General features: G+C 38.1%; 1 protein-coding gene across 1 annotated transcript; it reads left to right on the forward strand.

Moving 5' to 3' along the window:
• The first annotated feature begins 11,083 nt into the window (after positions 1–11,083).
• Positions 11,084–11,876, forward strand: LOC145090555 (dirigent protein 19-like). The gene has a single exon (XM_079028712.1). The coding sequence runs from the start codon at positions 11,105–11,107 to the stop codon at positions 11,672–11,674; it is 570 nt and encodes a 189-aa protein (XP_078884838.1). The 5' UTR covers positions 11,084–11,104; the 3' UTR covers positions 11,675–11,876.
• The last annotated feature ends 2,309 nt before the right edge of the window (positions 11,877–14,185 follow it).

The raw sequence follows: 14,185 nt of genomic DNA on the forward strand, positions 1-14,185 counted from the left end.
GAGGAGGCACGTGCAGCTCCCGATGTTGTGACAGGTATGTATCTTCTCCTTATCTCTTTATTTATATTGATTTTTCACTTATGTTTATTTGTTTCGTTATAGGATCATTCTTAGTGAACGACATATCTGCTCTGGTATTATTCGATTCGGGGGCTACCTGATCTTTTGTACCGCTCGCGCTTAGCAAGCGATTTGTTGGAGCTCCATGAGAGTTGGACTGTCCCCTTGATGTAGAGATTACGGATGATAGGACCGTTCGGGTCGCGAGGGTTCATCGGGGAAGTACACTGCATTTGTTCGATGAGCAATATTCTGTGGATTTAGTCCATATTCCCCTACGAGGGAATAAGGTTATCGTGGGTATGGCTTGGTTGGGCCCCAATGGGGCAATGACCGATTGCGAGCAGCAGCTAGTGCGAGTTCAGACCCCAAGAGGGGGAGGGTTGGTGATTCAGTGCGAGAGGCTATAGTGTGGACCGACTTTGTGTTCGCCAGAGAGGGCGAGACGTTACATTCAGCAGGGTTGCAAAGGGTACGTCGCCTATGTTATGGATACCCGGGATAAGGGTAAGGCGACCGTGCATGATGTACCGATCATACAGGAGTACCCGGACGTATTCCCAGAGGATTTGCTTGGGGTACCTCAAGAAAGGCAGGTAGAGTTCAAGATTGACCTAGTTCTTGGTGCGACTCCGATAGCCAAGGCACCATATCAGTTGTCTCCTCCCGAGATGTAGGAGTTATCTACACTGTTGTACGAGCTGTTAGACAAGGGATTTATCAGGCTGAGCAGTTCGCCATGGGGAGCCCGATTTTGTTTTTAAAGAAGAAGGGCGGGTCACATCGGATGTGTATAGATTATCGGGAGTTGGATAAGGTAACGATGAAGAACCATTATCCCCTTCCAAGGATTGACTATTTATTTGACCAGCTTCAGGGTGCATCTTGGTTCTCCAAGATTGATCTACGATCGGGTTATCACCAGATGCGAGTCAGGGAGGAAGATGTGCAGAAGACAACCTTTCAGACTCGCTATGGTCACTATGATTTCGTGGTGATGTCGTTTAGGCTCATCAATGATATTGTTGCATTCATGGATCTCATGAACCGCGTGTGTAGACTGATGTTGGATCGGTCTGTGATAGTTTTTATCGATGACATCTTGGTGTATTCCAAGACTCAGGAGCAGCACGAGAGCGCCTAAGGGAGGTGCTGGAGACATTGAGGAGGGAGAGACTTTTCGCAAAGTTGTCCAAGTGAGAGATCTAGTTGCGCGAGGTGCAATTTTTGGGGCACCTTATCAACCAGAAGGGTATTCTGGTCAATCCGGCCAAGTTAGAGGTCGTGATGCAGTGGGAGGTTTCGAGGTGTCCATCCAATATTCGTAGTTTTCTTGGTCTAGCGGGTTATTATCAGAGATTCATCCATGATTTCTCCAAGATTGTCGTTCCTTTGACCCGACTGACCAAGAAGTCGGTTGCATTCTGTTGGGGGCCTGAGTAGCAGACAACTTTTGAGACTCTCAGACAATAGTTATGCGAGGCGCCGATTCTGACCTTCCCAGAGGGTGTCGATGATTTCTTGGTTTAATGTGACGCTTCGATCACGGGTATGGGTGCAGTGCTGATGCAGCGGGGTCGCGTGATAGCGTACGCATCGAGGCAGTTGAAGCCTCATAAGGTGAATTAACCGACGCACGATTTGCAGCTTGGGGCTGTGGTTTTCGCCCTCAAGATTTGTTGACACTACCTTTATGGGGTTCGTTGTACCATTTACACAGAACACAAGAGCTTGAGGTACCTGATGGATCAGCCGAATCTAAACATGAGGCATCGTCGTTTGTTGGATTTAGTGAAGGATTATGACTGTGAGATCCTTTATCACCTAGGGAAGGCCAACGTGGTGGCCGATGCTCTTAGCCGCAATGCAGTCGCAGCTTCAACTCGGTATATATGTCTGAGGATTATAGTGATTACTCTATTGTTGGAACAGATTCGGGAGGCTCGGGTCGAGGGTATGAAGAAGGAGCGACGGAAGTGTGAGCGGATCATAGGTTAGGTGGCTTCATTTGATTATGATAGTTGTGGGTTGTTGACCCTGCATCGGAGGGTCTGGGTTCCTTACCGGGGCGGCGTACGCTAGGTTTTGATGTAGGAGGCTCACAAGTCAAGATTCTCCATTCATCCTGGGGCGACGAAGATGTATCGGGATCTTCGCCTTGATTATTGGTGGCCCTGCATGAAGTGGGATATAGCATTTTTTGTAGATCAGTGCTTGACTTGCAGGAAAGTCAAAGCCGAGCACCAGCGACCTCACAACAAGATGCAGCTGTTGGAGATTCCCGTGTGGAAATGGAAAGACATCACCATGGATTTCATCACAAAGCTTTCCAGGACTGCACGTGGAGTGGATTCAATTTGGGTCATCGTGGATCGGTTGCCAAGAGTTCACATTTCATCCCAATCCAAGAGAGTATATCGGCTGAGAAGCTAGCCGATATCTACGTACACGAAGTGGTTGCATGTCATGGAGTGCTGGTTTTGGTTGTGTTTGACCGAGATGTTCGCTTCACTTCCATATTTTGGAAGCGCTTTCATAAAGAGATGGGTACTCGTCTTCACTTCAGTACAACTTTTCGCCTTCAGACGGATCGGCAGAGTGAGAGGACGATTCAGACTCTAAAGGATATGCTACACGTATGTGTATTAGATTTCGGTAGGAGTTGGGATACGTATCTTCCGTTAGCGGAATTTTCGTATAACAACAGTTATCACGCTAGCATAGATCAACCTCCCTTTGAGATGCTCTACGGGAGGAAATCTAGGACCCCAATCTGTTGGGGTGGGGTCGGTCAGAGAGTCATGAGGAGTACTGAGGTGGTACTCAAGACCACTGAGAAGATCCAGCAGGCTCCAGACTGCTCAGAGTCAGCAAAAAAGCTATGTCGACAAGCGTCGGTCAAACTTGGAGTTTCAGGTGGGCAACATGGTTCTCCTGAAGGTGTCACCTTGGAAAGGTGTCATATGGTTCAAGAAGTGGGGCAAGCTGGGCCCCAGGTACATTGGTATGTTCAGGGTTTTGGCTCGGGTGGGCAGGGTTGCGTATCGACTTGATCTTCCGGCCGAACTTAGTCAGATCCATAGTACTTTTCATGTCTCCCAGCTACGGAAGTGCATGGTGGATGATTCCGTAGTTTTGCCTTTGGAGGATATTCAGGGGGATGACCTCCTGAACTACGTTAAGAGACCGATAGTTATTCTCGATCTAAAGACGAAAACCTTGAGGAACAAGGTTGTACAGTTGGTGAAGGTGCAGTGGATGCACCGCAAGGGGTCAGAGTGGACTTGGGAGCCAGAGGAGGAAATGACGGAGCATTACCCCGAGTTGTCCGAGGCGACAGGCTTCGTGGATGAAGTCGGATTTAAGTGGGGGAGAATTGTAATGATCAGTAATTCCCTAAGGTATTATTTTTAGATATATATATATATATATATATATATATATATATATATATATATATATATATATGTTGGGTTAATTAATTAAATTGGTTTGGGCTTGGATCTATTGGGCACTTATGTTTGGACTAAGAGTGCATACACAGGGTGTATCACTCTAAGTCCGCACAGCATACTCACGAGTTATGGACATGGATGCCATGCGCATACGCGCTGCGTTCCAAAAGGGAACGTGCAGCATACGCATGCAGTCCCCAAAACCCTAAATTTTAGGGTTAACCCCTATATAAAGAACATTATGCCCTAAAACCAAGCCACCCTCTAACCCTTAAGTAGATCCCATGAAACCCTAATACCTTGTTTGTGTGTTTTGAGCTTATAAGGCCATTAGAAGAGTATTTTGGTGCTTTTGAAGAAGGTGTTCACTCTTGAAGATTCATTAAAGAAGATAGAGCTTGTAAATCCAGAACCTCATCAGCTTTTGACTCTCATTTGAGGTATAAAGTCTTAAACTTGGTAGTTATTTCCTTAGATCTCTTGTGTTGGGTTTTTGGACCTTTTTGGTCCCAAGGATGAAGCTTTATGGTTCAAATCCGTTTCCTAGGCTTAGGGTTGTCACCCTTGGTGCTGCTTGAGTCCCTAAGACAGAAATTTTCCATCTTGAAGGTCTTGATGTGTTCATGCAAGAGTTAAGGTCATTTTTATGGAAGTTTATTGCTATTTCTAGAGATTGGAACTTTTGGAGGCATGCAAAGTCAGCAAGTCCGTGACTTTATAGTTCTAGAGGTCCTAAATGGCTTGGATCTACGTTTTGGGTAGTACGGCCTAAGCATTAAGTGCTTGATGCATTTTTTTGAACTCTAGATGCGAACACGTTGTGTAAGGTCCGGGAGCGCCATATGTTCCGGCCAAGACCCGCAATCTGAATTGATGAGGAACGCCCAATATTCCACAAGGGAATGCCCTGCGTTCGATCCGGTAGTGGGCTTCCTTGGGCCATTTTCTTGGACTTTATTACCATGGGCCTTAGTGGATCATCATTTGGGCTTTATTGGACTATATATTATTATGGGGCTAGAGTAAGACCCATTAGAGGGTTTGGGCCTAATTTAGAAAATTGGGCCATTGGTAGGCCACTAGTAGGCTTGGGGAGGCTATCTAGAATTGGGCCTTTCATGTTTTGGTTTTAGGCTTTAGGCATGGCCCGAATTAGACCAGGGATAAGATGGTCATCTTACCCTAACAAGGATTATTGGGTTTTGACTAAGTGTTATTTTGGTAATGATAACTTAGGGAGTCATCAGAGCAGCCGTTAGAGATTCATTAACGTGAGATTCAGCATTCAGGTGAGTTTTCCTCCTGTTTGAACGGGATGAAGGCACCGATGTCGGCCCGTATTTATGATTGTATGTATTCCGGACTAAGGTTTGATGCCAGGCGATGCTCGATGTATGTTTATATGCTTTCTAGATTACGATCCAATGTTGGGCGATGCCCGAGGAATGTTTGTATGCTTGATGGCTTCATGATTCTTGCATGTGTCTGTATTCATAAGTTTTTCGGATTATGGTCCAATGTCGGGCGATGCCCAAGGAATATTTGTATGCTTTCTAGATTTCGGTCCGATGTCGGGCAGGGCCCGAGGAATGTTTATATGTTTATGTTGTGTGATTATTCTATGTGTATTTATTGATATGTTTATATGTACACCGAGCTTTGTTCGATGCCGGGCAGGGCCCATGATATGTTTATATGTGATTGTGTGATTATGTGTATGGTATGTGGTAGTTTGGGGAAACTCACTAAGTTTCGTGCTTATGGTTTTTAGTTTTGGTTTTAGGTACTTCTGGTAGCAGAGGGAAGATCTCGGGATGACTACATTGCACACACCATGATGTTTAGCCTGGGATGTTTACTCCAATATATTTGACAGATGTTTTGATACAAATATATCGTTTATGATGTTTTGAGTTACTATAGTTTATGTTTTAACGAGAGGTTTTGATAACTATGCTTTTATTTTATAATTAAAAATGAACTTTTTGGTCATGAATTTTTGGGATGTTACGTGGCACAACATCCTCCCCACATGATTTCAACACTTGATGTATTTGTACTCTGATGTTTTGGGATATTGTAATAAATCATTGCTTTTGATACAATCAATGAGCAAAAATTAATGGTTTTTAAGTGAAAAATTTTAGTATTGTTTTTGGGTCGTTATAGTTGATGAAAAGTGCCATTTTCTTAAAAGATTTATGCACAGTGTTATTGAAAATTTTTGTACCTCCATCACTTTGAAAAACTTTGATTTTTCTTGAGAATCGTGTTTACACGAGCTTGATAAAAATAGATAAAACAACATAAAAATCGTTTTTAGCCTTCATGGGGTAAAACCATGTGAACCGTGAATAGTCATCGACAAATATAACATAATAAAGATATTTACCAGATAAGACACGAGTTGGTCCCCAAAGATCACAATGTATTAGGTCTAAAGGATGCAAAGAGCGTTTGTGATTTTAATCAAAAGATAAATGTTGACCCTTGGAAAGCTGACAAGGGTCACAAATAACAGGTTTTGGTAAAAGTGAAGTAACATACAAAACACACAATTTATGTAAACTAGAAATAACATCAAAGGAAATGTGTCCTAATCGACTATGCCATATTTCAAAAGAAGCCTTGGTTGAAGTTGGAGAAGAAGCCACCAAAGCTGTATGACCATCTCTAAGCACGTAAAGACCATCCTCGCATCTGCCTTGAGCTATCACTTGTTTGCTTTTCCTGTCCTAAATAGTAAAGAACTGTTGAGAAAAAATCACATCAACCGGGTGATCCATAGTGAGCTTACTAATAGATAGAAGATTATTGGTTAAGTGAGGAATAACCAGGACATCTCGTAACAACAACTTATAGAAACGATAGAATTACCAAGATGAGAAATAGGAAGATTTTGTCCATTTCCAAAAAGAACATGCATATTACCCAAATAAGGCGCCGATTACAACACATTGTTGGTGAAGAAGTCATATGTGAAGTAGCCCCTGAGTCAACATACCAATCTAGATTTCCTTGAGTGACATAGCATTGAGAATAGAATGTCTGAGCTATGTTTTCAGAAAAGGGAATGGAGTTGGATGCATATGTGTGAAGGTTTTGGAAAAAGGAGGCATAATGCCCACTAGTGCGACATAACTGGAAATGAGGAGGTCGTCTGCCTCCTCGTCCTCTACCCCTACTATTATTATTTCTACGAGACCCTCCTCCATGAGGATAATATGATGACCGACCCCGTGTATTGTTGTTACGGGACTGAGAAACAAAGGCAACAATATGGGTTGAAGAACCATGAATCGACTGTAAAAAGAGCTCATGGTTTTTCGCCTTGAGACAATAAGTCTCGAAAAGCAGAAGATGTGTAACATCTATAAAATTCACAAATATTTTAAACTTTTTCAACATCTGAAAATCATTATTTATTACAAAATGTTTTCAAAATAGTTTCATATCAGAGTATCCTAGAAATCAAAATCATAAAATGTGAGGAGGTGCACGATCATGCCTTTGCGTTCCCGCGATCATCTGGCGTACCTAAAACCAAATCCAAAACTGTAAGCCTAAAGCTTAGTGAGTTCCCCCAAAATACTTTCACAACAAATAACACACATATAATAATAGCATATTATGGGTCCAATCAATTATCAGGTTGGAATGCCCCAGGCCCTCAACCATCAGGTTGGAATGCCAACATACTATGGGTCCAATCATCCTCGGGATGGTATACCCTCGGCCCACAACCATCGGGTTGGAATGCCCACATACTATGAGTCCAATCATCCTCAGGATGGAATACTCTCGGCCCACAACAATCGGGTTGGAATGCCCCGGTTTGTTGGATCTCGCACAAAGCAGATGAGCCTCAACCACCAATCAATCATGTGTGCATATATCAGATAATCACATAATAGTGTACAGATAGACATACCGATCTACAGATCACTAAGCTTGACAACAACCTATCTACCAGGATATCAATCTAACTGATCATATCCACATAGAAACATCTTATCTACCAGGATACTGATCTAACAGATCACACTAACAATTAAGCAAGATAACAATCCAAATGGTCGGCCTTGGTGCCTTCGACCCTTGAGTATAGTGAGGAAAACTCACCGTACAATGTCGAACTGTACTGAACTGAAAAAGATCAAACTCCTGAAGCACGACTCCAAACTCAAACACCTACAACCACCAATGATCCAATTTCATAGATTCCCAAATTACCAAAATACCCTCAGAAGTTAAACTTGGTCAACCATTGATCAAAGTCAAATTTAATGTCAATAGTCCATGTTGACCTAACTCGTCGAGTGAAACTTACAGACTCGTCGAGTTCCTTCAGAACTCCAAAAATCACGAAAACCCCAGTCAACTCGTCGAGTTACCAAGCAACTCGCCGAGTCCATGCATCATCCAGAATATTGAGAAAACCCTAACCAACTCATCGAGTCATCTCACTAACTCGTTGAGTTCATGTAAAATCCGGAAAGCGGGAAACCCTCATCCAACTCGTCGAGTTGATTATGCAACTCGTCGAGTTCCTTCAATCCTTTTCTCCTCCAAATTGTAGATCTAGCCTCTTAGGGTGTAGTTACCATGTAAAGTTTCTAACTTTACGTACATGCAAGGCGTCCATAAGCTAAAACACTCAAAACTAGCGTTATGAAGAGGTTTATGGCATGGAGAAGGGCAAAAGCTTCATAAAGCTTGAGACTTTATGTCAATGAGGGCCTATAGGAGTCTAGATCTGAAGTTACAACTTCAAATTGTGCTCAAAACCAGCTAAACTCTTGAATGAAGAGATCTAACTAGAAAATGATCAATGTAATGACTTTTTACCTTCAAATGAATGCCAAAACGATGTAGATGTTGGATCTACAATCCCTTTCACGTTCCAAGCTTCTAAATCTTCAAGTTTCTTCAAGAAATGCACCAAACACACACTTTTAGCCTCACACACTCAAAATAGGGTTAGCTAGATTAGGGTTTGCTTCTGGACGTGAAAAGGTGGTAAGGAGGCTGGAAGGAGGACTTAAGGTCCTTTAAATAGGGTGCAAACCCTAAAAATTAGGGTTTTCATGCACAACCTCTACTCGTCGATTTGGGGTCCTCCAACTCGTCAAGTAGGTTCCATAAACCACGCGGCCTGATCAGTCTCTACACGACGAGTTGGGGCAGCCAACTTGTCGAGTAGGTCTATAATTATGAATATAAAGCTTTAAAATTTATACATGGGAGTCAAGGTGTTACAAGATGGCTTTGCGGTACGTATAGATGTGGAGAAAGTCTCAAGCGAAGATCCAAGGCCACAGAGAAACCATGAATCTTATCCATATCATCAACATGTTGGCCTATGGCAACCAATTTATCACATACAATCTTGAATTTTCGACCAAAATCAAAGACGGAGGTGTTACCTTTTTGCATATGGCTTAGGGAATCACGAAGAGAGTGAATGCGTTCAACAGAGGAATTGTTGTAGGCAGCTTCCAGGGTTGTCTAAATGGAGCGAGAATCAGAAAGACCAAGTACTTATGTTGCTGCCTCTTCGATTAAAGAGGAATTGAGGATAATGAAACCCGCTGATCAAGTTCAGTCCAGGCAGAATACGCTGGATTAGGAGCTGGTTTGCTATCAATTTCAATTTGATGGTTTAATAGGTGTGCCATGAATACGGGACATAAGCTTTTGATAGGTCAAAAGCGGCCGCATCTTATTTCTCCACAAAATATAATTTGTGAAAGAAAGTTTAATTGGTATCATGTGCAAGACGGTATTCATAGAGAAAGTAGCATCAATATATATGTCGACAAGATCACATGTTCCAGGAAGAAAGAAATCACGAAAAAGTGAGGGAAAGAAGAGAAACAACGATTTAGGATGGAGGAGATTGGTTAGGCTGATACCATGTAGGTTTTAGTAAATCAACCACACGTTAATTTATATGTGTTGTATTGGATCTATAGAATAGATTACAACAATAAACTCCTATAATAAAGGAGAGATAAATATAGAATACATAATTGAATAATTTACTATCTAATTATCTAATAATCAAACAATAGGAAGGTCTCAGCCAATCAATTTTCCCCATTTAATTTCATGTGGTTCAACAAATATACCTCAAAATTTGTTATTGTTACGGTGCATGTCGAGAGGAAAGGGCGACAGCAAGTGGCTACCTATTAGAGAAATACGTTACGATAACGAATATTGATCATGAATGCCAGATCTACGAAGAACTCAAGATTTAGAAGTTGCAATAGTGGTAGTTATGTAAATGCATCGAGTAGTGAGAAGATGAATAGGTATGAGTTAGGGTTTTTAAGTTAATAACTCGGATTAAATAAATGTATTAATATAAATAAAAAGTAAAGGGCAACATAGTAATTACTTTGTGAGGCTTAACGAATGTTAAGGTCTTCGGGTATATGACCCATGCCATTGACATGAGTTTTCTTCCATATAAGCAATTGTACAAAAGACGGAAGCACGACACCAAACTTGATGTACTCCTAACGAGAGAGAGAGAGAGAGAGAGAGAGAGAGAGAGAGAGAGAGAGAGAGAGAGAGAGAGAGAGAGAGAGAGAGAGAGAGAGAGAGAGAGAGAGAACCCGTGATAAACATCACAGAAAGCCTAAATCGAGAGAACCAAATCCACAATTAAATTAAATGAAAAAGATGATTTCTAAGTGCGATTTTAAAAGTCAATGGACTATAACCTAAGAAATCAACAAATCACATAGACCAAATTTGTTATTTTCTATATAATTTTTAATTTTTAAAATAAAAAATAATACATTATGTAATTGTTAGTTAATAGTGAAGAAAATAAAAATTAAAAAATATGGTTTTTTTTCATTTTTAAAGTTAAAAAAAATGATAAATCTGTGGTAGAGAAGGTTCGAGACCTAAATATGTTGCAATTTATTGAAATCAGGGTCTTCTGTGAAGGTAGAAATCAGAGGTTGATGAAGACACCTACCAACCAACCAAAAAATATAAATGGGTTAACTTCAGAAAACACCCTAAGCTTTTTAACCTGTACATAAATACACCTTCAACTGCTAGTCATTGCATGGAAAGGTGGTGTTTGTTGACATTCAATGCCAAAATCAACACCCTGACCCACTAATTTGATTTAAAAAACTGCACTTTTTTAATTTTTCACTATATAAAAAATGCATTAGTTTCATAATCTATTCTTAGAATCACTCTATTTAAAATGTTTAAATCTCAAATGATTACCACTAAATTATTTTTGATAATGATAATTAATGTTTGAAATCATATGTTCTATCTCGTACTTTGAACAAGCAAGATATATAATTTACTTGTAACATATAAGAAAATATACTTTATACTAATGATACAATACTGGTTTACCATCTTTTCCGTGTTCAAATAAGCAATTAATTTGTTTTCAGGTCCTATGATGAGAAAGACACACCAACAACCTAGGCAAAATGGAATTGACTTGTAGTCCATTCAAGACAGATTTCATCTGCTTTTGTCATAAAGTCTTGGTCTTTCATTATATATGTTGATCTTACCATAGTCTTTCACATTTGCATTTTGCAATGTCTTCCTTCGTGCATTTTTACTCAATTGTTACCATTCTTCTCTTTGCTCTCCCTCCACTTGAGGTCACCTCCCACCACCACCATCACCACCACCACCATAACCATAATGGACTCAAATCTCTTCATTTTGCACTTTTCCAACATGAAACCATAAACAAAACCGGTTACATCATTGTTAATGGAGTGGCTGGTCCACCTGTAAGCCAAACCACCACTCCGTTTGGGACCTTGTTTGCTTTTGAGGATCCCTTAACTTTAAAACCAAACTATACTTCCAAAGTTGTTGGAATGGCCCAAGGAACCTCGATCACTTCAGGACTAGATGGGCTTCAAAGCATCTCTATTGCCTCAATCGCTTTGAATGTGAAGAAACATAAAGGGTCTATATCCGTTGTTGGGGTCACACATAACACCAAGCATGCAAATCATCCTGTTGTCGGAGGTACGGGTGACTTTTTGTTTGTTCAAGGTTATGTGACATCATCTCCGGTCAATCTTGTAGGTTTGACTGTTACGTACAAGATTGAGTTTCATCTTTATTGGCCTTATGCATCTTCTAAACCCTAAACTTCATCAAGAACATATCTTTGGCTTCGTTGTTTGTAGAATTCTACATGAGATGGAAGGCTAGTTGTATGATTATGTTTTTCTTTTCCTATTGTTAAAAATAATACTTTTACCTTTTTAATAAGAGTAAGAGTGTAAGACTGTAAGAGCCTAGCTACTAGAACAACGGTTTCTATTTATACAAACAAGCAAATTAATTCCGTGACTGCATATCTCTGCACGGCTTATGATTTTTGTTTTGTAGGTCCTGTTCCTAATAAGTATATGATTATAAGTTCTCCTGAATTGACGTGAGTAGAACAAAGAAGAAAAATATTATTAGAATTTTGGTAAGAAAACTCCAATTGGTACCTAGGAGTCAAAAGTTAAAAGCAATCATCATTTGATGGTTTTAATGACAAGTCAACATTCGACGAATTTTGATACTATTTTTTCATTTTTTATTTCATCCTAATTGAATTCCAAATAAAAATAAATTCACCTAGTAGTTTTTAGGATCTTCATTAAAATTATCAAATTAAAGTCATGAAACTATAATATAATTTATAATATAACTGGATTAATTACAAAAAACATTTTATATATATATATATATATATATATATATATATATATATATATATATATATATATATATATATATATATATATATAGATTAAACTACAACTTTATTTTTTAGAAAAGCCGTTACATTTTTTTCTAGTAAATAATTAAAAAAAAAAAAAAAAAAAAAAAAAAAAAAAAAAACCTCTTTCGAAAAAATCCCACATTTGTTAACTTTTTTGTTTGGATCAACTTTTTTGTTTTTGCTAACAACTTCTTTGCTGTTCATGTTGTTATTTATAATATTTTTGATAGTTTTCAATATTAAAAATATGAAGAAGTCATTTGAATTTATTTTTCAAAACAAAGAGAAATGAATATCAAAACCTATTCATAAAATCCTTGGAGGTTGAACAGTTGAAGAACAACACTCTAAGTTGACTTCATATCTTAGATCGCTTGAAATTTGAAAGTTGACTTTCTATTCGATTCTTAAATAAGCTAAGATGACAGTCCTGCTTACATCTATAATCTTTAAGCATCATGTAAATAGATTTTGATATGTATTTTGTCAACAAAAACCACACATATGAATTATTATGGATCAAATCATTTTTAAGTTTAAAAATATTTATAAAGTGAAAAATATAAAAGCTAAATATAGATTCCAAGTATAGAATGGAGTTTGGAAACTATCATTACTTTTGATTCTGAGAACATTCTAAAATGATAAACTCTAATATATATGCTTAGAATCTAATTTCTGTTTTCATGTTTTTTATTTTAAAATATTTTCAATCTTAAAAGTGATTTTATCCATATTAATTTCAATGTTCAATTCTTATTAGCAAAATACATATCAAAATCTATTTATAGGATACTGAGAAATTATAAATAGTAAAGACTAGCAGTCTAAACTGACTTGACATTTTAGCTTGTTTTAAGAATAAAACAGAAAGACAACTTTTAAACTCCAAGCGGTCAAAAAGACCACTCAACTTAGACTGTTGTTCTATACCTACTACAATCTGACATCTTGTAAATAGATTTTAATATTAATTTTTCCAACAAAAACCAAAGACGATATCCTTTCTCATTGTTATGAAAAAATTAAATGTCTCTCTCATATTTTTAGTGTTGAAACTATCAAGAACACGATAACACAATATAAAGCAAATGATTTATTAATCAAAACAAAAAGTTCGGTCCAAACAAAAAGTTGCAAAACATGAGCGTTTTTTTGGAAAAAAGAATTTGAAGATATTTTAAAAAATATACATATGTAAAATCGAAAGATTACAAGTAGGCCTAATAAAATGGTCAAATATGAGTACTATTTGAGAAAAAAAAATAAGGCTTAATTTAGAAAATAAAAAAGAAACTCAATATTGAGGATCTCTTGGTAATAAACCTTAGAATAATTATTCGTTATATAAAATTGGATTTATAAAATTGATTTGACAGAGCTTTGTAGTAAAATCTTACTACTTTTTGTAATTTCTAAAAGTGTTCTTATTCCCTTAAATTGTATACAAATGAAAAAATATGACATAATGGACCATGTCATAAGGTAATTTCATAAAGTCAAAAATATTCCCAAAATCCAAAGATAAATGGTTATTTTGTAAGAGTTTCCCAGCAAATATATTTGGATATGAAATTAAATGGAAAAGTAAATACATAAAGTCATGGTATTTATCTATTTGTTAACAAAGTCAAAAAGTAATAAAAACCTTTTCGCAAACACCAATTAGGCATCCGATCGAAAGACGTAGTAAACTTTGTTTTTCACAAGACCACATGCATCATTCATGCCTTTCATCCTTTCAACTTTTCATCATTCCTTGTAAGAAAATACTCAAATTTTCAACCTTTGGTCAATTTTTATTATTTTCCAATCCAAATAATATAAATAAAACATTAACTATACTTAATTTTTTTTGAAAAACTAAAAATTTAAAGCGTAA

The sequence above is a fragment of the Lactuca serriola genome, chromosome 2 (genome assembly GCF_051521515.1).
Source record: "Lactuca serriola cultivar US96UC23 chromosome 2, Lser_US96UC23_V15, whole genome shotgun sequence".
In the NCBI taxonomy this organism is placed as follows: domain Eukaryota; kingdom Viridiplantae; phylum Streptophyta; class Magnoliopsida; order Asterales; family Asteraceae; genus Lactuca; species Lactuca serriola.